Genomic DNA, 17,256 nt, shown 5'->3' with positions numbered 1-17,256 from the left:
GTAGATGACTTGGTGTCGCTCTCACTAAAATGAAAAGAATTTTATTCAAATGGACACCTTATACAATGATGAAATGCATATCACAATTACATGGTATATGACTTTATTCGGCATCTTTAAAAAACCTGCTGCAGGCCTAGTTGGAGCATTACATTACAACTCCAAGCAATCCATCCTTTTTTATTGATCTAGCTCAAGCAATAAATAGAGCTGGCCGGAGAAGTGGACGTTGTCATGGCAACCACAGAAGCCGCGTGTTTTTCATTGTAAGCCTATACTATTATATCAACGTCTGACTCTGAAAAATCATGATTGAAATTTTTGTTTGACAAGTGTTGGAGTACGTGATATGCGATTATTAGAGAGGTTCAGAGTTTGACCTGAGAACGAGAACAATGATGTGGCAATTGGACGACGGGATAACGCGTTGTCTGTTGTCCGAGATCAGTGAAATGAAACAGTGTGTCTGTCTGGTGTGCCTAGAAACAAAAACACAAAACAATCCACTTGACTTGATGACGTCAACGAGAGAAAATGATCACCTCGTTCTCATTCTCGGATCAAAATCTTCACCTCTCTATTGTTATGCCATGGTGAGATGGATCGAGAGGGCAATGTATGATAAACCTGGCAAAATTAATTTTTTTCCCATGCAAGGTTTCTCATTTTAATTGAAAATTTATTCAACTAACGGGCAATATTTGCTGCTTGAAATTTGTAAAAGGGAGTTTTTGTCGAAGAGATACTTTCTTGGCGTTAAATGTTCCCAACACACGTTTTCCATGTTCAACTGTGATGCAAACATGAACATTTGGTTTAAATCGACATTCTAAACGCTCAACAACAGGTGCATGTTGATGTATTCATATATCAGATGGCATTATATGGATATATTCATCATTAATTATCATGAATACCGGTATACGTAGCAACGTGTTATAAGCATGCGTATGGGAGCGAAAACTCCATCAATAAAAATCATCAAAGACAAAAGGATGAGTTGATCTAACCTCAGAATCCCACATTGACGCGCGCGAATTGCTTTTTGGGGGATCGAAAAGTCAGTGTCCATCTTGGGTAGTCTCTCGAATCTGGGTATGTATCTCAGCTTGATGTAAAGACATCTCGGTACATTGTTTGTGAATGAAATATACATGTATCTCAGTTTGAGAGCGAGAGGTCGCATCCTGAGATACACATCTCGAGATACAACCCGAGATACAATTACATGTATCTTAGTCAGAAACGGACAAGTCACAACCTTAGATACATATGTCCGTTTGAGAAGGACAAGTAACAACCACAATAATTGACAGTTCTAAATGGTTCGATATGCGGGTTAACTATTACATTTAAAAACTAGGGAAAGCTTTATATGCAGAACACAGAGAGCCTATTGAGATCAGAAATTTTCAATTTTGTCTTTACGATCGGTATTAAGAAATGGCGAGAATAGCCGAAAGTGCTATCACAATGTCGAAAACGAAACTATGTCTTTGCACGGTCGACATCTAAACAGATTTAAGCAGTGTTGTCAAAAGATTGTAAATTGAACCAAAACCGTTCTGGAATAGAAATGAGATGATTATAATTATGAAGAAATTAAAACTTACCTGACTGATGATGGCCCACTGACTGGGCGTTCCCCCATTCCATATGGAACACGGCGCTGTCTTCGCATTCGCTGTATTAGGATGTGCCGACTTCCAACACTGCAGTCAGGTTGAACACCTCAAACGTACTTTGGTCCGGCAGAATTTTGTTTTCGACGAATATTTTGAAGAAATGTATAACATTTTCATCAGAAGTCTTTCGTTTTCAACCAGCAATCGCCACAGCACATATCAAGATATAGCAGGTGTTGGCTGTTCCGTCTCACAACATATGGCACAGTTCTAAATTCACAAAAGAGTTGTAATTTGAACTGTTCAGTAAAGAAAATAGGAAATCATGTCGAAACAAAGTCCTTGGAATGAATCGTCACAAATTACCACCTTCCAAAATTTAGGACTGTGCCACATTGTCTCCTTGGTTTCTGACCACGTGATATGATGTCGTCTGCTCTAATGTTGTTGCGCACGTTCCGTTTCGTCGTCTGTCGCCTGAATGTGCTCCGAACGAGCCGGGTTCGTTTAAAAGGCGGACCGGTCCTGCGCAAGGCGGCGCAACAGGTGGGTTTGCCACGTGCTGTCGTTTGAGAACGCTCCACGTGCGTCTGAAAATCAACTAACTACCGTATTTTGAGATTATTCCACACTTCAGCGGCCTCCGTCGCGATTGATATTGATTTTGATAAGGGAGACGTTGTTGACAAAAGCCCTCGCGACACATGGCCATTTTCGGACGTGCCGGTGGCGATAATATAAAAGTGTTGGTATGTTGCCCATTACTGAAAGTCTATTATAACTCATTAATGGGTCCTGACAACGATATCATAAGTGTACTGTATGAACTGTGTCATGACTTTCAACATTTCACATTGTGAGATTGGCCTGGGTGTGCCAATACGTCTAAAATGAACGGCGACCAAAGGCTGTTGCCAAATGTTTTAGCCAAATGCACAAGTCTTCATGGGCTGCTTCGAATTGGTTTATGGCATCAGATTATTTCAATAAATGCTAGGCAAGTGAGCAATTATCTCTAGCTTGCTGAGAAGGGCTTTGACTCGTCTCTTCTGCGTAGTCACAACCAGGCACAACGTATGTCTCGTGTCTTCGTATGAGAACATAAGGAAAAGGATCATAGAGAAGACTTCTGGTTTTGAGGACAAAGTAGCACTCCGAGAGTGACGATCTATTTTCTATTCTGTCTCTGTAGTTTTTTGGGGTCAAGGTTTACTGCAACAGGCTCCTGTAGTGGACCCTGATATAGATGGCGAATATTTCAGCCAGTCTGTCTTTTTATGTCCGCTTCACGTCCTCATGGACCACAACTCACAGTTTTCATGTCTTTGAAATCAAAGTTATAGATACGATCCGTAGCTTCGTAGTGGTTTTGGCTTCGTCCCTCTCACAATAAAACAACGGGCTGCCTCGGGCGCTAGTTATAGAACATCCCTTGAATGAAACGATTCTGTGTCCTACCAGAACACAAACTTTCGTCAGGGGAGGGGGAGGGGGCAATACAGATAGAGCTATGTCCCACGGAGGAACTGTGCTGGACTTTAGAATTATTCCAAACCATCATTTCAACGATTCCGCTGACTCTTCCTTGGCGTGTTTCAACATTTTCAACAGGTGTTCTGTCGTAGGAGAGGACATCATAAAAGCAGACTGAATACATGTCGTTGGTAATCATCTAATTATCATCATTATTGAGCAGCTTCAGAGACCAACAGGTGATGAGACGTATGAATATTAACATGCTCCTATTCAAATCTATATAGTGTTATTTCAGGCCTGAAACGTAAATAATCGTTTTGTCCTTGTCACAACCTGTCACAATCAATGTGATGTGGACAGGGAAATCGACCCTACTTCGACTGATCTGGAGGCAGAAGGAAGGTTTCGCAGCTGTTTCTAATTATGAATTGCGAAAAACGTCGTGTGTAGCTCTTCGGAGGGGTTTCTAAACCTACCTATCATCATGAGAAAGACGAAACTACGAGACGAACAGTTCTCACAGTTAAGACAAAATCACCGAAGACGAACGGCTTCCACGATGCCAACATTATATATCATTTTATTGGTTCAAAACAATAACTGGACAGTCAATACGATGTCATGTTTTGTGTGGTCTTTCGCTCAATGCAATTACTAGCAAGTCACAACGTCAATAGTTACCCATCAAGGCCTCTTCTCCAAACATTCATAATGAAATTATCATGATTGTCTTCGATGGATTCGAGTCCACGTCCACCCAGGGCCACAGGCTTACCAGGTGTTTTGTCTCAGGTTTCAGCGTCCTTAATCCCATTTAGTTTCATGCTAGAGGAGAAGCACAAATTTACACAATATCACTTTATTAAAAGCGCTTCGCGTATTGATTCCGCAAGCCACAACACGTGTGCACTGGCCTTGGAGGGGAAAACGTGGTTGTCCTATCACCCTAGAGGGAAAGTCCATCGATATTTTGTTCACCACATTTCTGGCAAAGTAACGGTACCTGATGTGCAGACATTCTGTTAAAGTAGAATGTAGATTCCTTGTCTCTATAAAAAGAACCAGTCTTATCCATCCCCGGACATTATTGTCCACGGGGACGAATTGTCTTCGAACCCTGTCTTACGCAGGTTGTGACCGGAATTATATCGCGAAATATTCGCTTTATTCAAAAACGGAAAGAATCATCTTTTGGGCCTACGCCACACAACCCGACACATCCGTCTACACAATATTGTCTTCACACAGGTTGTGCCTTGAGTAAATGAGGACTTTGACGAAAACCGTTCATAAATGAGTATGTACGAGCGTCTCTCTTAGTCATCATCTAATTAAGTCTAAGTCTCAGTGTAATTAAGTTATGACCCTCGTGTCAAAGAAAAAAGTTTCGTCGTTTCCGAATAAACCAGAGTCGCATCCGGACTATAATGTCTGGCCTTGATGAAGACAAATGAAAAACAACAGAAACAAAATAATAATCCTTTTCTCTTTGTTTCAAATTTCGCGATGACCATGGCGGCCTTTATCAAATTAGTAACGCGCGCATGATTGCATGTGCAAGTTGGATTGAGTCGCTGGGAATCGGTCGATGGCAATATCCGTTGCGAGTGAAGCTTCCCTTTCGAGTTTATGTGTGTTCACACCAAGGCCTGGGACTTCAACAACTGAGTCCATATTTGTTGAAGTCCATCTGCGTTATTTTTATTGATTTTGCGATTTATCATCGGTAGATATAATACAGTGAGATAGGACTGGAAAGTGGAGATAACGCGCTGATAATTTGTAATGAAAATGTGGTCAATTCACAACATATGGTACAGTCAGTTTTTTAAGTGTGCGATGGTATTATCATTTTCGCAATTGGAAAGTTTGAAGAGTAAGCTCAATGTATTAAATGTAGTAATGAAATTTATCCTATTGAAAAAAAATGTATCTCGAGCGCCTGGATGGAGAGTCACATGGGGAGTCTCCATGTGCCTGAATCCATTGAGAAACTCCATCTCCAGCGGCTGCTGGCATGGCTTGTAGAAAGTTTTAGAAGGGCGGTTCATCCTGACGACGGCGATATGAATAAAGACTAGCAAATGCTTTTACTTCAATTCTGTACAGAAAGGCCTAGTGTAAATGTACATAAAGTTTTAGATAAAAGCATTTGCTAGTCTTTATTTATATCACCGTAACTCCAGGGGCTGGATGATTGTAGAAAGTTGTAGAATGGCGGTACATCCTGAAGACTTGGTCTCTATGTGACTGAAGCTATTGAGAAAGTGTGTCTCTAGCGGCTGGATGAGTGTGGAAAGTTTTAGAATGGCGGTTCATCCATCTGTATAGATGGATACATTGAAGGTACATCCTGGAGACAGGTAATCCAGTCTTCTAGAAGACAGCAGAACGATGAGTTCCGTTTGAGTTGGTCTGTTCATGAAAACTTGACAGGGTACATCCTGAAGCCTTGGTCTCCATGTGACTGAAGCTATTGAGAAAATGTGTATCTAGCGGCTGGATGAGTGTGGAAAGTTTTAAAATGGCGGTTCATGCTGAAGACAGGATCTTCAAGTGACTGTCAATGAAGGAACATCCTAGCGACACGGTCGATACTGACTAAAGGCATTATCTGGCGAGACAACGTACAGGTGGTTGGAGTGCGAGAAAAGGCTGCATGTTGAAGGCACATCCTGGAGACAAGATGTCCAAATCGTTGGAGGACTATTGAGGGTACATCAAGGCGACAGGATCTCTAGACGGTTGGAGGACGGCACGAGGCTGTGGGTTGAAGAAGGGCAGGATCTCAAGCGGATGACCGGAGGACGGTAGAAGACTCATCCAGATGAAATGATACATTGAAGGTACATCCTGGAGACAAGTTATCCAGTCTTCCAGAAGACAGCAGAACGATAAGTTCCGTTTGAGTTGGTATGTTCGTGAAAACTTGACAAACCAATAAATAGTTAATTAGCTTTTATTCCGTTGAAATTTCATACATTGTTTCTATGTTTACTCTTCATTTCAAACTCTCTGCCAGGAGGATCAATATTTTGTTGTATCGTCTGCCTCGTGCATTCTATTGATTTGCAATCAGCTGGTAGGGCATGAAGCCGCGGTATTTCAATCATCTTTATGTTTGGAGCGTGTGTCATCGCTTTATTATTTTAATTAGATTTGGTTCATTAGACTCATTGCTGTCGGTATACCAGGTATGGGCAGGCTGTGTTCGTTGTCGTTGTCGTTAATGTTGTTTGATTAGTTTCATGTGCAATCTCTATCTTTTACCCCAGTCGTTACTGGAAAAAAATTGTTTCTTGATATGGCTTATAAACAAATTGTTGTTTGATTAGTTTCATGTGTATGTGCCGCCAGTCCTTGTTGCTTGTTCGTTGCTTGTTTACCTAAGAATTCTTTGATTAGTTTCATGTGCCACCAGACCTTTTGGTTTGATATCTGGCATTGTTTACCTAAGTGTTATTTGATTAGTTTCATGTGCCATCAGACCTTTTGGTTTGATATCTGGCATTGTCTACCTAAGTGTTATTTGATTAGTTTCATGTGCCATCAGACCTTTTGGTTTGATATCTGGCATTGTTTACCTAAGTGTTATTTGATTAGTTTCATGTGCCACCAGACCTTTTGGTTTGATATCTGGCATTGTTTACCTAAGTGTTATTTGATTAGTTTCATGTGCCATCAGACCTTTTGGTTTGATATCTGGCATTGTCTACCTAAGTGTTATTTGATTAGTTTCATGTGCCACCAGACCTTGTTGTTTGATATCTGGCATTGTTTACCTAAGTATTCTTTGATTAGTTTCATGTGCCACCAGACCTTGTTGTTTGATATCTGGCATTGTTTACCTAGGTATTCCTTGATTAGTTTCATGTGCCACCAGACCTTTTGGTTTGATATCTGGCATTGTTTACCTAGGTGTTATTCGATTAGTTTCATGTGCCACCAATCCTTGTTGTTTGATATCTGGCATTGTTTACCTAAGTGTTCTTTGATTAGTTTCATGTGCCACCAGACCTTTTGGTTTGATATCTGGCATTGTTTACCTAAGTGTTCTTTGATTAGTTTCATGTGCCACCAGACCTTTTGGTTTGATATCTGGCATTGTTTACCTAGGTGTTCCTTGATTAGTTTCATGTGCCACCAATCCTTGCTGTTCGTCATCAAGACAAATTGTTTACCCAAGTGTTTTTTGATTAGTCTACCATGTTAATAACAAATGATCCGCCATTGTTACATCAAGTGTTGGATATGCAAACAATTGTTCTTTAATTGATTAGTGTTTCATGATAAATGAATCGGCATTGTTTCATCAAGTGTTGTTTGTTCCTGTCCGGCGATTGAAGTATCCAGATGATGTTCTGATCGGAACAAGTTGGTTTTCTTGTGTATTAGGTGGGCCTACCAGGACAAACTCATATGTCCCACGGATTCATTCCGTGGCCCTGTGTTGTATATCTGCTAGGGATGACTGTGTTCTTCAGAAATAACTTTTGTCAACTCGGGACAGCCACTGGAATAGGCTGGTTTCTCCAAGCTTAAAGTGCGCATGGGGGGGGGCATTATTTCCTCTTGGCGTCTTATATTTTCGCTGTAACACAATATACCCCTTTATTACCCGCTTTTGCGCCACATGGGGGGACAGTACTAGACCAATCACAGGCCACTGTCTGTGGATGAAGTAAACAACATGCATAAAATGTTCATGAACCATAAGCCAAGTGTCAACACATGGCATTAGTTAGGGCCAGGTGACAGCAAACATTCTCATAGGTGCTGTTTGACGAATGTATCAATATTTTTGAATAAATTTCACACATCTAAAAGCTGTCATTTAAACGTGGGATGCATATTCTCCTGATTGGGAAGATACCATCATGGAACCACACCTGCGGTTCATAAATAGCATTGAAGTGCTGCATCGTTAACCCGTCAAGGCTGAGGGCAGACAAAGCAATAAAAGAAAAGACGTCAATTTCTATTGCAAAGCTACAGGTTTTATTTCTTTGATTGAAGATTATCATAACAAGCAACCCAGACAAAGACGCCTGGGCAATAGTTCTTCAAATGGAATAGGTATGTGATGAAACATTCATCCAATTTTCTGAATATGCCTATCATGGGCCATACTTTAAAGCTACAAGCCCTGAATCTGCATTTTCAGAAAATGGAATGAAAAGTTGATCCTGTACTACAGGCATTAACATGGGAGGTTCAACCACCATATCTTTCTAAAAGGCAATTCTAGTGGTTTATAAAATGAGCATAGTGCTTTTGATAAATCAGGCAAAGAATATGGCAGAAATATTCAGAAGGGGAACACCTTTACTGAATTCTGCCAGTAAAATATAGACTTTTTTCACCTTTAACTCCAAATGAAATGGGGGCTTACAGCACTTCTAACATATTCTCCAAACAAGGCTTTACATACTGATATAATATTGATACGAATTACCCTTGACTTTGCATAACTGTGGGTTGTAAGAATAGAAGCACTTGTTAGAAATTCATATTACTGCACATGCACTTGAATAATTTCAGAAATGCAGGACAACTGCTGACAGTAAAAAAATTACCAAAGTCATCTTAAATCCAAAATAGTGGTCGGCCTACCAATGTATATTAAGGGCAAGGTTACTATAGAATATGTTAAGTTGAGATGTAGCCGGCAGGTAATCCCTGAGTTAGACAGACAGCAGTTAAAGGGTTTGAACATTGAAAGTAGATCAGTTCCCAATCAGGCTGGTAGAGGGCCAATATGAGATGATGGGTATTGCGAAGCCTTTATGGAATGCATCATCTCGCAATTTTCTGCTTGTCATATGGTCAAAAGTCACAGCACACTTAGTACTGATCTGTTGAGAATGGGTTGAACCCATTGAATTGCTTTAGATCTCACCACAGCTCACAAGGGTGAAACACAAATTTTGCTCTTACATCTAATGAAACATCCCATGACAGACAGGAAATACTGATTATCTCATTCAGTCTCTGTCGAGACAATCAGGCTTTGACAGATAGAAAGATGAACAGGGGTTACCTCCAGAGGTGGACTGTGCAAGTGACACCCACTGCCACTCTTTAATGAATTTGATGTAACAGCTACTTCCAGTCCCAGTCCATTTCTCCGTTTGTTTAGCATGTTGGCAGTTGGTATTCAAAATAGAGTTTTATATTGGACATGCCAATTCTGAGTCGCCCAACTTCGAGGTGAAAACTGTCATAATTTGCGACAAGTATGAAACTGTTTTAACAAGATCCCATCCAGGTGCCGTGAACTGTCTAAACGATTCCCCATCGCCATAACAACACAACAAACAAACAAACAATGCACATTAACATGAATGCTATTTACACCTGGACTGAAAAATAAATCTAGCAGTATTTTCTAAAATACTCAAGTCCAAATTTCCTACAATATTCTAAAGTCCCATTATACAATATGTAGTCCCCACCCATGTCGGCAGAGATATTTACACTTTCTATTTACATTTCTATAACCGTGGTAACTAGTTAATGTAAACTTGTACACTTATGTACATTTTACATATAAATCACTATTTCACAAAATTAAATTACAAAAATTACTCTTGGCAGAACATAATGCCCCTTTAAATCTATGATTAACTAATAGCCAAACATATTCACCGGTCTACTAATCACACAACCTAATATCAGGAAAAAAGGCATTTTTTCTCTCCATACTCATCAAAAATGTGGCGAGTTATGGCCAATTATGTGCGATGGTGGCCATCTTGGGACGCCATCTTGAATTTAACCCGTAGGCCGCCAAAATAAAAATTTCACACTTTACAAAGTCCCCAGCAAATTTTGAACTCAAAAGCGAACTTTATTACAACTGCCTCAAAATATCTCACAGGATGACAAGAAATTGAATAACAGCCTAACAGAACAAGGACCTCAAACCCCAAGTTTTCCCCGAGGTTGAAATCAACTAACACTGATGTACAGGAAGCTATACAAATGTACAGAATGATCAAGTTGAGATGCCATATCTCATGTGCACAGAAAAAGCACTGTTTAACCAATAAAGAAATTACCAACATGTTGAACTGTACAGCCCATTTAGTACATTGAGGTCAAGAGTGGCACTTTCTTTCCGAATTACATAGTACTCCTTGAAATTTCTGTTGAACATGTTTAGTAGATGTGACTTATTGTCGCAGCCAATATGCAGACTTTGTTTAAGAAAATCATGAATATTACAAGGAAACATGAACCACGATTAAGAACCCCATCACTTCAATCATCCAACATTTCATTACAGGCAGTCTATTGACAGAGAGAGTCATTTAAGTTCAGATTTGGTGATAGATGAGCGCGCATTTGTAGATTCACCTGGGCAGATGTTCTGATTGAGCGTCGCCTATCATATTTGATCTTGGATCATAACACAATACCAATAGCAGTTGTTTACACTAGTACAAGTGCCAGATAAAATCGGAACTAGTTTCGTTCTTTTGGTCAATGTCAGATGGAGACACTGCAGTCAACTATTGGACACATACAGCATCAGTTTCGGAGCCATATACCTCCCAGATTCAACTTAAAAAATTTCAATCAGCACTTTGAAAATCGACGAGAAAGTGCACCTTGACCACAAAGGTAAAGTAAACACAAAGTAAGTGACAAACTTCTTTCGAAAACAGGACCCTGTACTCCCTTTCCACCTTTATAAGGTCAGTCAATTTAAGGCATGAACACCCCCTCCACTGGTATGAACAGTAGTGCATTGGTGACCACCACCCTTATAGTTGGTTGATTCCACATGAACATTTGGCCTGGTAATAATCTTAACCCAATTTATTCATGTTGAAAATCAATGAAGAGGGCCGAAAAACATTTTCTATTGATCTTATAAAAGTGAAAGGTGAGTACTTCTGTCACTTACCCTGCCCAACCAGACTCTTTTGCAGCTAATTAATTACATTTACTAGCACTGCGTACTAAGATACCACACTCTTTTACTAATATATATCTAGAACTAACCGCACACAAATCCCAAATCGACCAATTTGTACATGTTCACAGTTTATCTGCGTTCATGCATCTTCTATGTGTGTCAAATGGACTAATTTAGGATTAGTCTGCAGCTTGAGTGATTTTGTTTGAATGACACCTGAATTTAGCTCACCTATGTACAAGAGATACCTATGTACATGTCATGTACATTTCATGTACTGAGTATATATATTTTTACATGTATTCTTTTCCCATTACTGCTATCCAGTAAATTATTTCAACCATATGGCTGAAAACTCATCAAAACACATCACTGCTTACTTAACCCCATATTCAAGAAAAATTCACTACAAGTCTTCTGATTTACACTTGAAGAAATCTGTCCTGCACAAGGTATGATATCTGCGACATGTTTGTTGACAAACTTTGGAGCTCCCAAAACTGGCAAGGAAATAACCAAAAGTAAAAACCCAAGTCCAATTTGTAGGCCAAACCACTGTACCCACACTGATATCAGGTAGTATTCTGCCAAATCCCCCATGGCATTTTACACCTATTCCGGCACCGCAAATAATCCTAACAGAAACGCCAAATGGCATTCTAGTCTGTCTCCCCACTGCATGGCACAAATGGAAAACACTTTTTGAAAGTGATCAATTTTTAACGCATCAATTCTGAACACTTTCTGTTTACTGGCGTACAAATGCCCATGCACTCATAGTCAAACTCCAAATACTCTGTAGTTCATCGTCCCTTAGTTCCCGTGTACCACATCCAGGTAGTACATGCAAATTTTGAATTTGAAAGCAAAGAATGTGTAGATTGTCCAAATCACCCTGTTCAAGTCTGATCCAGTCTCAACACTGGTTAAAATGTCCGATTCAATGTCTCTCTACTACACCACGAAAACCATAGTCGTAACCAAGATTTCGAGAGAGGAGGTTGTTTTGAATTGAGTTTAAACGTCTGTGGATAGATTTTCATACTATCATCTACAGAGGATTTTAGTGTGACCTCCGGCACCTCTGACGATTGTCAATTCTAAATTCCAATCCCCTGACTAAGGAATAAACACCAGGTTCGAACGTATTTACAAAGCTAAAAAAATTAAAATGTTCAGTGTCTGCACTCTACTATTGTCTGTACATTTGAGTCCCTCAGTCATCGGAGAGTGTTCCTAGATGACTGTCTGGGTGTAAGCCATACAACCCATCACTTACAGTCAATGGGCATACCCAGGATAATAATCACTTTTTATCATTCCGAATTTGAATTGTCTTCCTTCCTTATCATCATATGAAACATACACTTTTTGCCAATTTACAAAATATACCTCTCCATGCAAAATATTCCACTATTTACAACTACCCACGTTAAGACAGGAGTCGGATTCTGACCACTTATCCTATCTCGACTTCATTTGATCATATGACTACCATCTAGTCAAATGACTACCCTACAATCCTGATATCTAGTATTCCTCTCATCTCGGACGGGCATCATGCTCCACGTCCGCGTCTGTGGTACATCTTGATAGCCAAAGACGTGGCCTTAGCTCATCCATCACTGCGGTCAAGGTACATCTTTCACTACTCGTTCATTCACACAGTCTGTAAATAGTGCGTAATCGATGAATCAAATGCGACCGGTGCGCCAAGTTTCACAGGTAAATCTTGCAAAATACCACAGCTACACAAAATAGGTCTGTGGTACAGTCCTCGTAAAAGATTTGTATCCATCGAGAGCTACACAACGTAGCAGAGGTACATCTTGCAAGTCCTCGTAATAGAATCGTATCCACTGATTAGGACTCAAGGTTCGATCGTGGTTTTCAACCTCAAATCTAGGCATCCCTATCCACATCAGCTTATCATCTGACGTGGCCTGTTATGGGATGTCATTGTATATGGTTAAGGTACGTTCATCCGTGGCATCTCTGTTGGCAGTCGTCATGTCTGGACTTCCTGCTCTTCACCTGAAAGAGGGGGGAAAATCAGAATAATCAAAGACGTCTTCAAACATCATAATATGACATGCATAATGTTCAACAAGCATTCAAATTCAACCAACCTGAATATATGAACGATTTTTGTCATGAGATAACTATGTGAAGGGGGTAGGTTAGATTTATAGGACAGGAAGTTATTTTAGATAATGTTTGAAGAAGATTGTTATGAATTCATAAAAGTTATTTATGATGACAGAAACAGAAGGGGCAAACATTAAACAAGGCATACTGATGGTGGGAACTATAGGGAGAGAAGAGAGAAACTGCGTGCAAAATTATTTGGAATCTTGTTAGGTTATTTCGGATTACTTGAAGAAAGTAACACTATTTACCAACTGGTGTTATGCCCAGATCATCAGATTCGAAGTACTCAGATAGGTATGGTCACAGAACACATCAAAATTTCTCGCCAGAATCGATTTTACTACCTAGCAACCAGAAATAAACATTTAACCTGCAACTACTTTTTGGGCCTAGAACGGATTCTAATTGAAAAGGAACACCAATATTGCCAAGGCAACCGCTACAGAGAAACGTCCCTTGGCAACCAAAAAACAAGAGGATTAGCAGAGCTTCAGATAATGGGAGTTAAAGCATGAAAAATAAAAATTTTTGAGAGCCAAAAGTCATCTTGGACATCAAGCTCAATAAAGTGATAGTGGGTGATTTAATGAAATGCAGGAGGAAACTGGGGACCCGAGAAAGAATCTACACTCTTAAAGCTCCCAATGAATAACGACCAAAACTTCAGACAAGTATCAAGTATGTACACATAAAGTAAGGAGGTACAATTAAAACCCTGGCAAATGTATAGCCTGTGTGTGCATTAATGTGTACTACACACTGTTTTCTACACTGTAGGGACTTTAATTGTATCACTTTACATTACTTGCAATTACTTGATACAAACTTCAAGATGGATTTTATCCCTAACTTTGACATGGATAGCGATATCATACAACGGAAGATTTGTGGATACAGTTTTTTCAAAAACATCCGAAGCACTGAATCCTTTTGTTCAAGTGACTTGCCTCTGAATACCGGCATCCATTTTGGATCTTCGTCCAAAGTAGCAAGGTTTGGCCGGACGCTTAGCGACACCTTTCGTATCACTGCATCTGTTTCTGGGTCTTCGGCGCCATCTATTGCATAAAGTGATAACTTAGAGCAAATCTTGACAATATTCAGCCGTAGAGGTTAAAGCACCAGAAACTGATGTCATCGAAGGTAACAGTTTCCATTGAAATCGATTCAAACCAGAGGTATGAAGAGAACCACAAGGGTTAATTGCACACAAGTTGAGCTATGACCATCAGATACTACAACAGAAATTTACCAACTAAAGTTGAAATAGATGCCTCTTCATATGAGCTTTTGATACCCATGGTCAATATTATATACCTGGAGAGGTATCTTCCAAAAATTATGTTTCACCCCTAACTGCTTTTTGAAGTGCGCTGACCGATTGGATGACATCAGTTATGAAGGGAGGTTAAGATACAGTGGGTTAACATTCAAGCTATTTTGAATATTAGGGATGCAGTGTGAGTGCCTATAGCCAAGTGGGGTGGGGGTTAGTGACAGGTTAGACCTACAAAGGTGAAGATCACCAAAATGGAAGTCAAATCAACCAAGGAAAAGGCCACCTACAACCATGCAAGGTCACCATGAACCAAGGTCAGTGCAACAGTAGTGAGCATATCAACTGAGGTCAAGGCCGTGCCACCATTAACAGACGTCAGAGGTGGCAAGGTTAGTGCAGGCAGGTCACCAATGATGATAATCAACCAATGAAATGGCCACCGTCAATTATTATGAAGGCCACCAGAGACAAAGGTCAAGGACAGAATCAACCTTGAATAATCATGAAGGTCACCAGAGACAAAGGTCTCCATTAGTGTAGTGTAGTTAATGCAGAGTTAGAGAGGCTGAAGTTATCATATCTGAATTTGAATTGAATTAGAGTAATCTGACTGGTGTTAGATCAGAAGCAGATCCCAAGCAACATACAGAATTGGGTAAAATCTTCCCGACTCATGGAGAGAGTTTGTGTAGGACACGTAGGTTTGGAACCCAGTGGCTTCAAAGCAACATGCAGCATCAGATGAGGGCAGGACAATCAATGGATGGAGGATAACGGCCCAAAAAAACATGCAGAACTGGTTCATTTTCTCTCCGTTCTCTTCTTTTTGTTTGCATCTTGCCATGCGCTCGATCTGTATGACGATTTACGACAATATGCTCTGTGAGTTTCATGCAGTTATCAACCTAGTTTATTGTATCAATGATACAAGGTTCGAAGTTTTCTCAACACGTCAACTCCTTATTCCACTTCACCAGCACCACAAGCTTCTAGCATCTCTTAACCCTTTGCAAACAACATTACAGAGCAGCACATGACGATGTTAGAAGACATCCTGTCCTGTACCCACATTTCAGGATAGTGACGCTGATGTGAAAAACTTGAATTATTGGAATGGTCAATGGCACATGGTGTCACAACTCATTGCAACCACGACACTCTCACAGATGTATACTGACTTTACTTGTTGTGAATTTCCTCGTTTTGAAGAAGTAAACTTTGTAACTATCCACTGATGAAAACTAACTGATTTACCCTAAGCAAACACTGCATGAAGATAGAGGGTATTTATACAGTGTAGTCTCCAAAGGGTTAAGATGAAATCAAAACAGCTGGAGGCCCCAATAAGCAAATAAGATTAAAAAAAACACAGCCATACATAAATTACAAGAAAAAACATTTTAATCAGGCTGGCAGCCGCTGGCTAAAACCATAATATTTCTATTTGATTGTTGGCATGGTTTCAGCTATCAAACAATAAAAACCAATACCAATTTTCGTAATTTTCATTTTTGCAAATGATTAGTTATTCGCAAAATCTGCAAAATGGAAAATGGAAAATGGAAAGAGATTCCATGCAGGAATAACACTACTGTAAGCTCAATTTATACTCATGGCGCTGACACGACAGAACGCAAAAGATCAAAATAACTCTTCAGCTACAACACTTTCGATGACCGTTAGTCACATGACCTACCCGACGGTTTTAGTACTAAGAATGATAATATATCTGAGAGCGACACGATTCCCTCGACGGCGTCCTGTTCGTTGACGATCACCAACCGATGGACCTCGGCTTTCACCAGACGCTCCATGACACTGGCGAATGACTCAGTCGTATGACACTTCACAACACCTTCGAATTCCTGGAAAAAGACAATGCGATTGTTATTAAGTTGCTATTTTCACAAAAATGTCTAAAATGTCAAAGTTTTCACAATATCACAAATTTTCTTCCAGTATTTCCATCAAAAAAACATTTTCCTCCCAGTATTTCCATCAAAAAATCATTTTCCTTCCAGTATTTCCATCAAAAAATCATTTTCCTTCCAGTATTTCCATCAAAAAAAAAAATCATTTTTCTTCCAGTATTTTCATCAAAAAATCATTTTTCTTCCAGTATTTCCATCAAAAAATCATTTTCCTTCCAGAATTTCCATCAAAGAATCATTTTTCTTCCAGTATTTCCATCAAAAAATCATTTTGTGCATTCCATTTCACTAATCGAGCTCATTGCAAAATTGAACGATCACTTACTTTGCTTCTATGTTGTAACGCCTGGTTGATGGTGATATCAAGGTTGTTGTAGGTCTTCTCTGCTGCCAATGCCTGGAAAGATGGAGAGATGTCTAACTGGGGATTCAGACAGAAATCATCACACTCTGAGGGAAAGAATACACGGATCGTCCTAAACCTAAATTTTTTTCATCAATTTCACATCTATCTTCTAATCTGAGAGTTCGATCGCCGGTTGGTACAAGAAGACTACTCACAATAGTGTCAAACTTTGCATATATGTCGACTACTTTTCCATCTTTTATCACAGGCAAGGCTGATACCCGTCGTTCAACAAACTTGTGCAGCGCTGTAATCACTGGCGTTTCAGGAGTCGTCTGAAAATGGAACGATATGATTAGTGAAATGGGTCTCCAAGCGCTTTGTTTCGGAATTGAAAAAATGGAGACCATCTCGGTCCAGGTAAATCTTTGTGAACCATGTTCATGTAGACCATCGTGAGCAGCACAACAGAATCCAGTCCTTTTTATCTTTATCAAACATAACACCACAAAGAGGAATTGATG

General features: G+C 39.8%; 1 protein-coding gene across 14 annotated transcripts in view; it reads right to left on the bottom strand.

Moving 5' to 3' along the window:
• Positions 1–8,076: 8,076 nt before the first annotated feature.
• LOC135500296 (5'-AMP-activated protein kinase subunit gamma-2-like) overlaps positions 8,077–17,256 on the bottom strand; it is a 67,720-nt gene continuing 58,540 nt past the window's right edge. For 13 of the 14 annotated variants that reach the window (XM_064791669.1, XM_064791670.1, XM_064791674.1 and 10 more), the window contains 5 exons: positions 16,948–17,067; positions 16,712–16,783; positions 16,152–16,320; positions 14,124–14,234; positions 8,077–13,059 (listed from right to left, as the gene is read on the bottom strand). In XM_064791669.1, the coding sequence (XP_064647739.1) occupies positions 13,034–13,059; positions 14,124–14,234; positions 16,152–16,320; positions 16,712–16,783; positions 16,948–17,067 (498 nt within the window). In that variant the 3' untranslated portion in view covers positions 8,077–13,033. The remainder of the gene's footprint in view (positions 13,060–14,123; positions 14,235–16,151; positions 16,321–16,711; positions 16,784–16,947; positions 17,068–17,256) is intronic. The other variant, XM_064791665.1, reaches the window with a different exon arrangement.

This window comes from Lineus longissimus, chromosome 16, assembly GCF_910592395.1.
Source record: "Lineus longissimus chromosome 16, tnLinLong1.2, whole genome shotgun sequence".
In the NCBI taxonomy this organism is placed as follows: Eukaryota; Metazoa; Nemertea; class Pilidiophora; order Heteronemertea; family Lineidae; genus Lineus; species Lineus longissimus.
The sequence above is the reverse complement of the archived record's forward strand: the minus strand, read 5'-3'. Positions and strand labels throughout refer to the sequence as shown.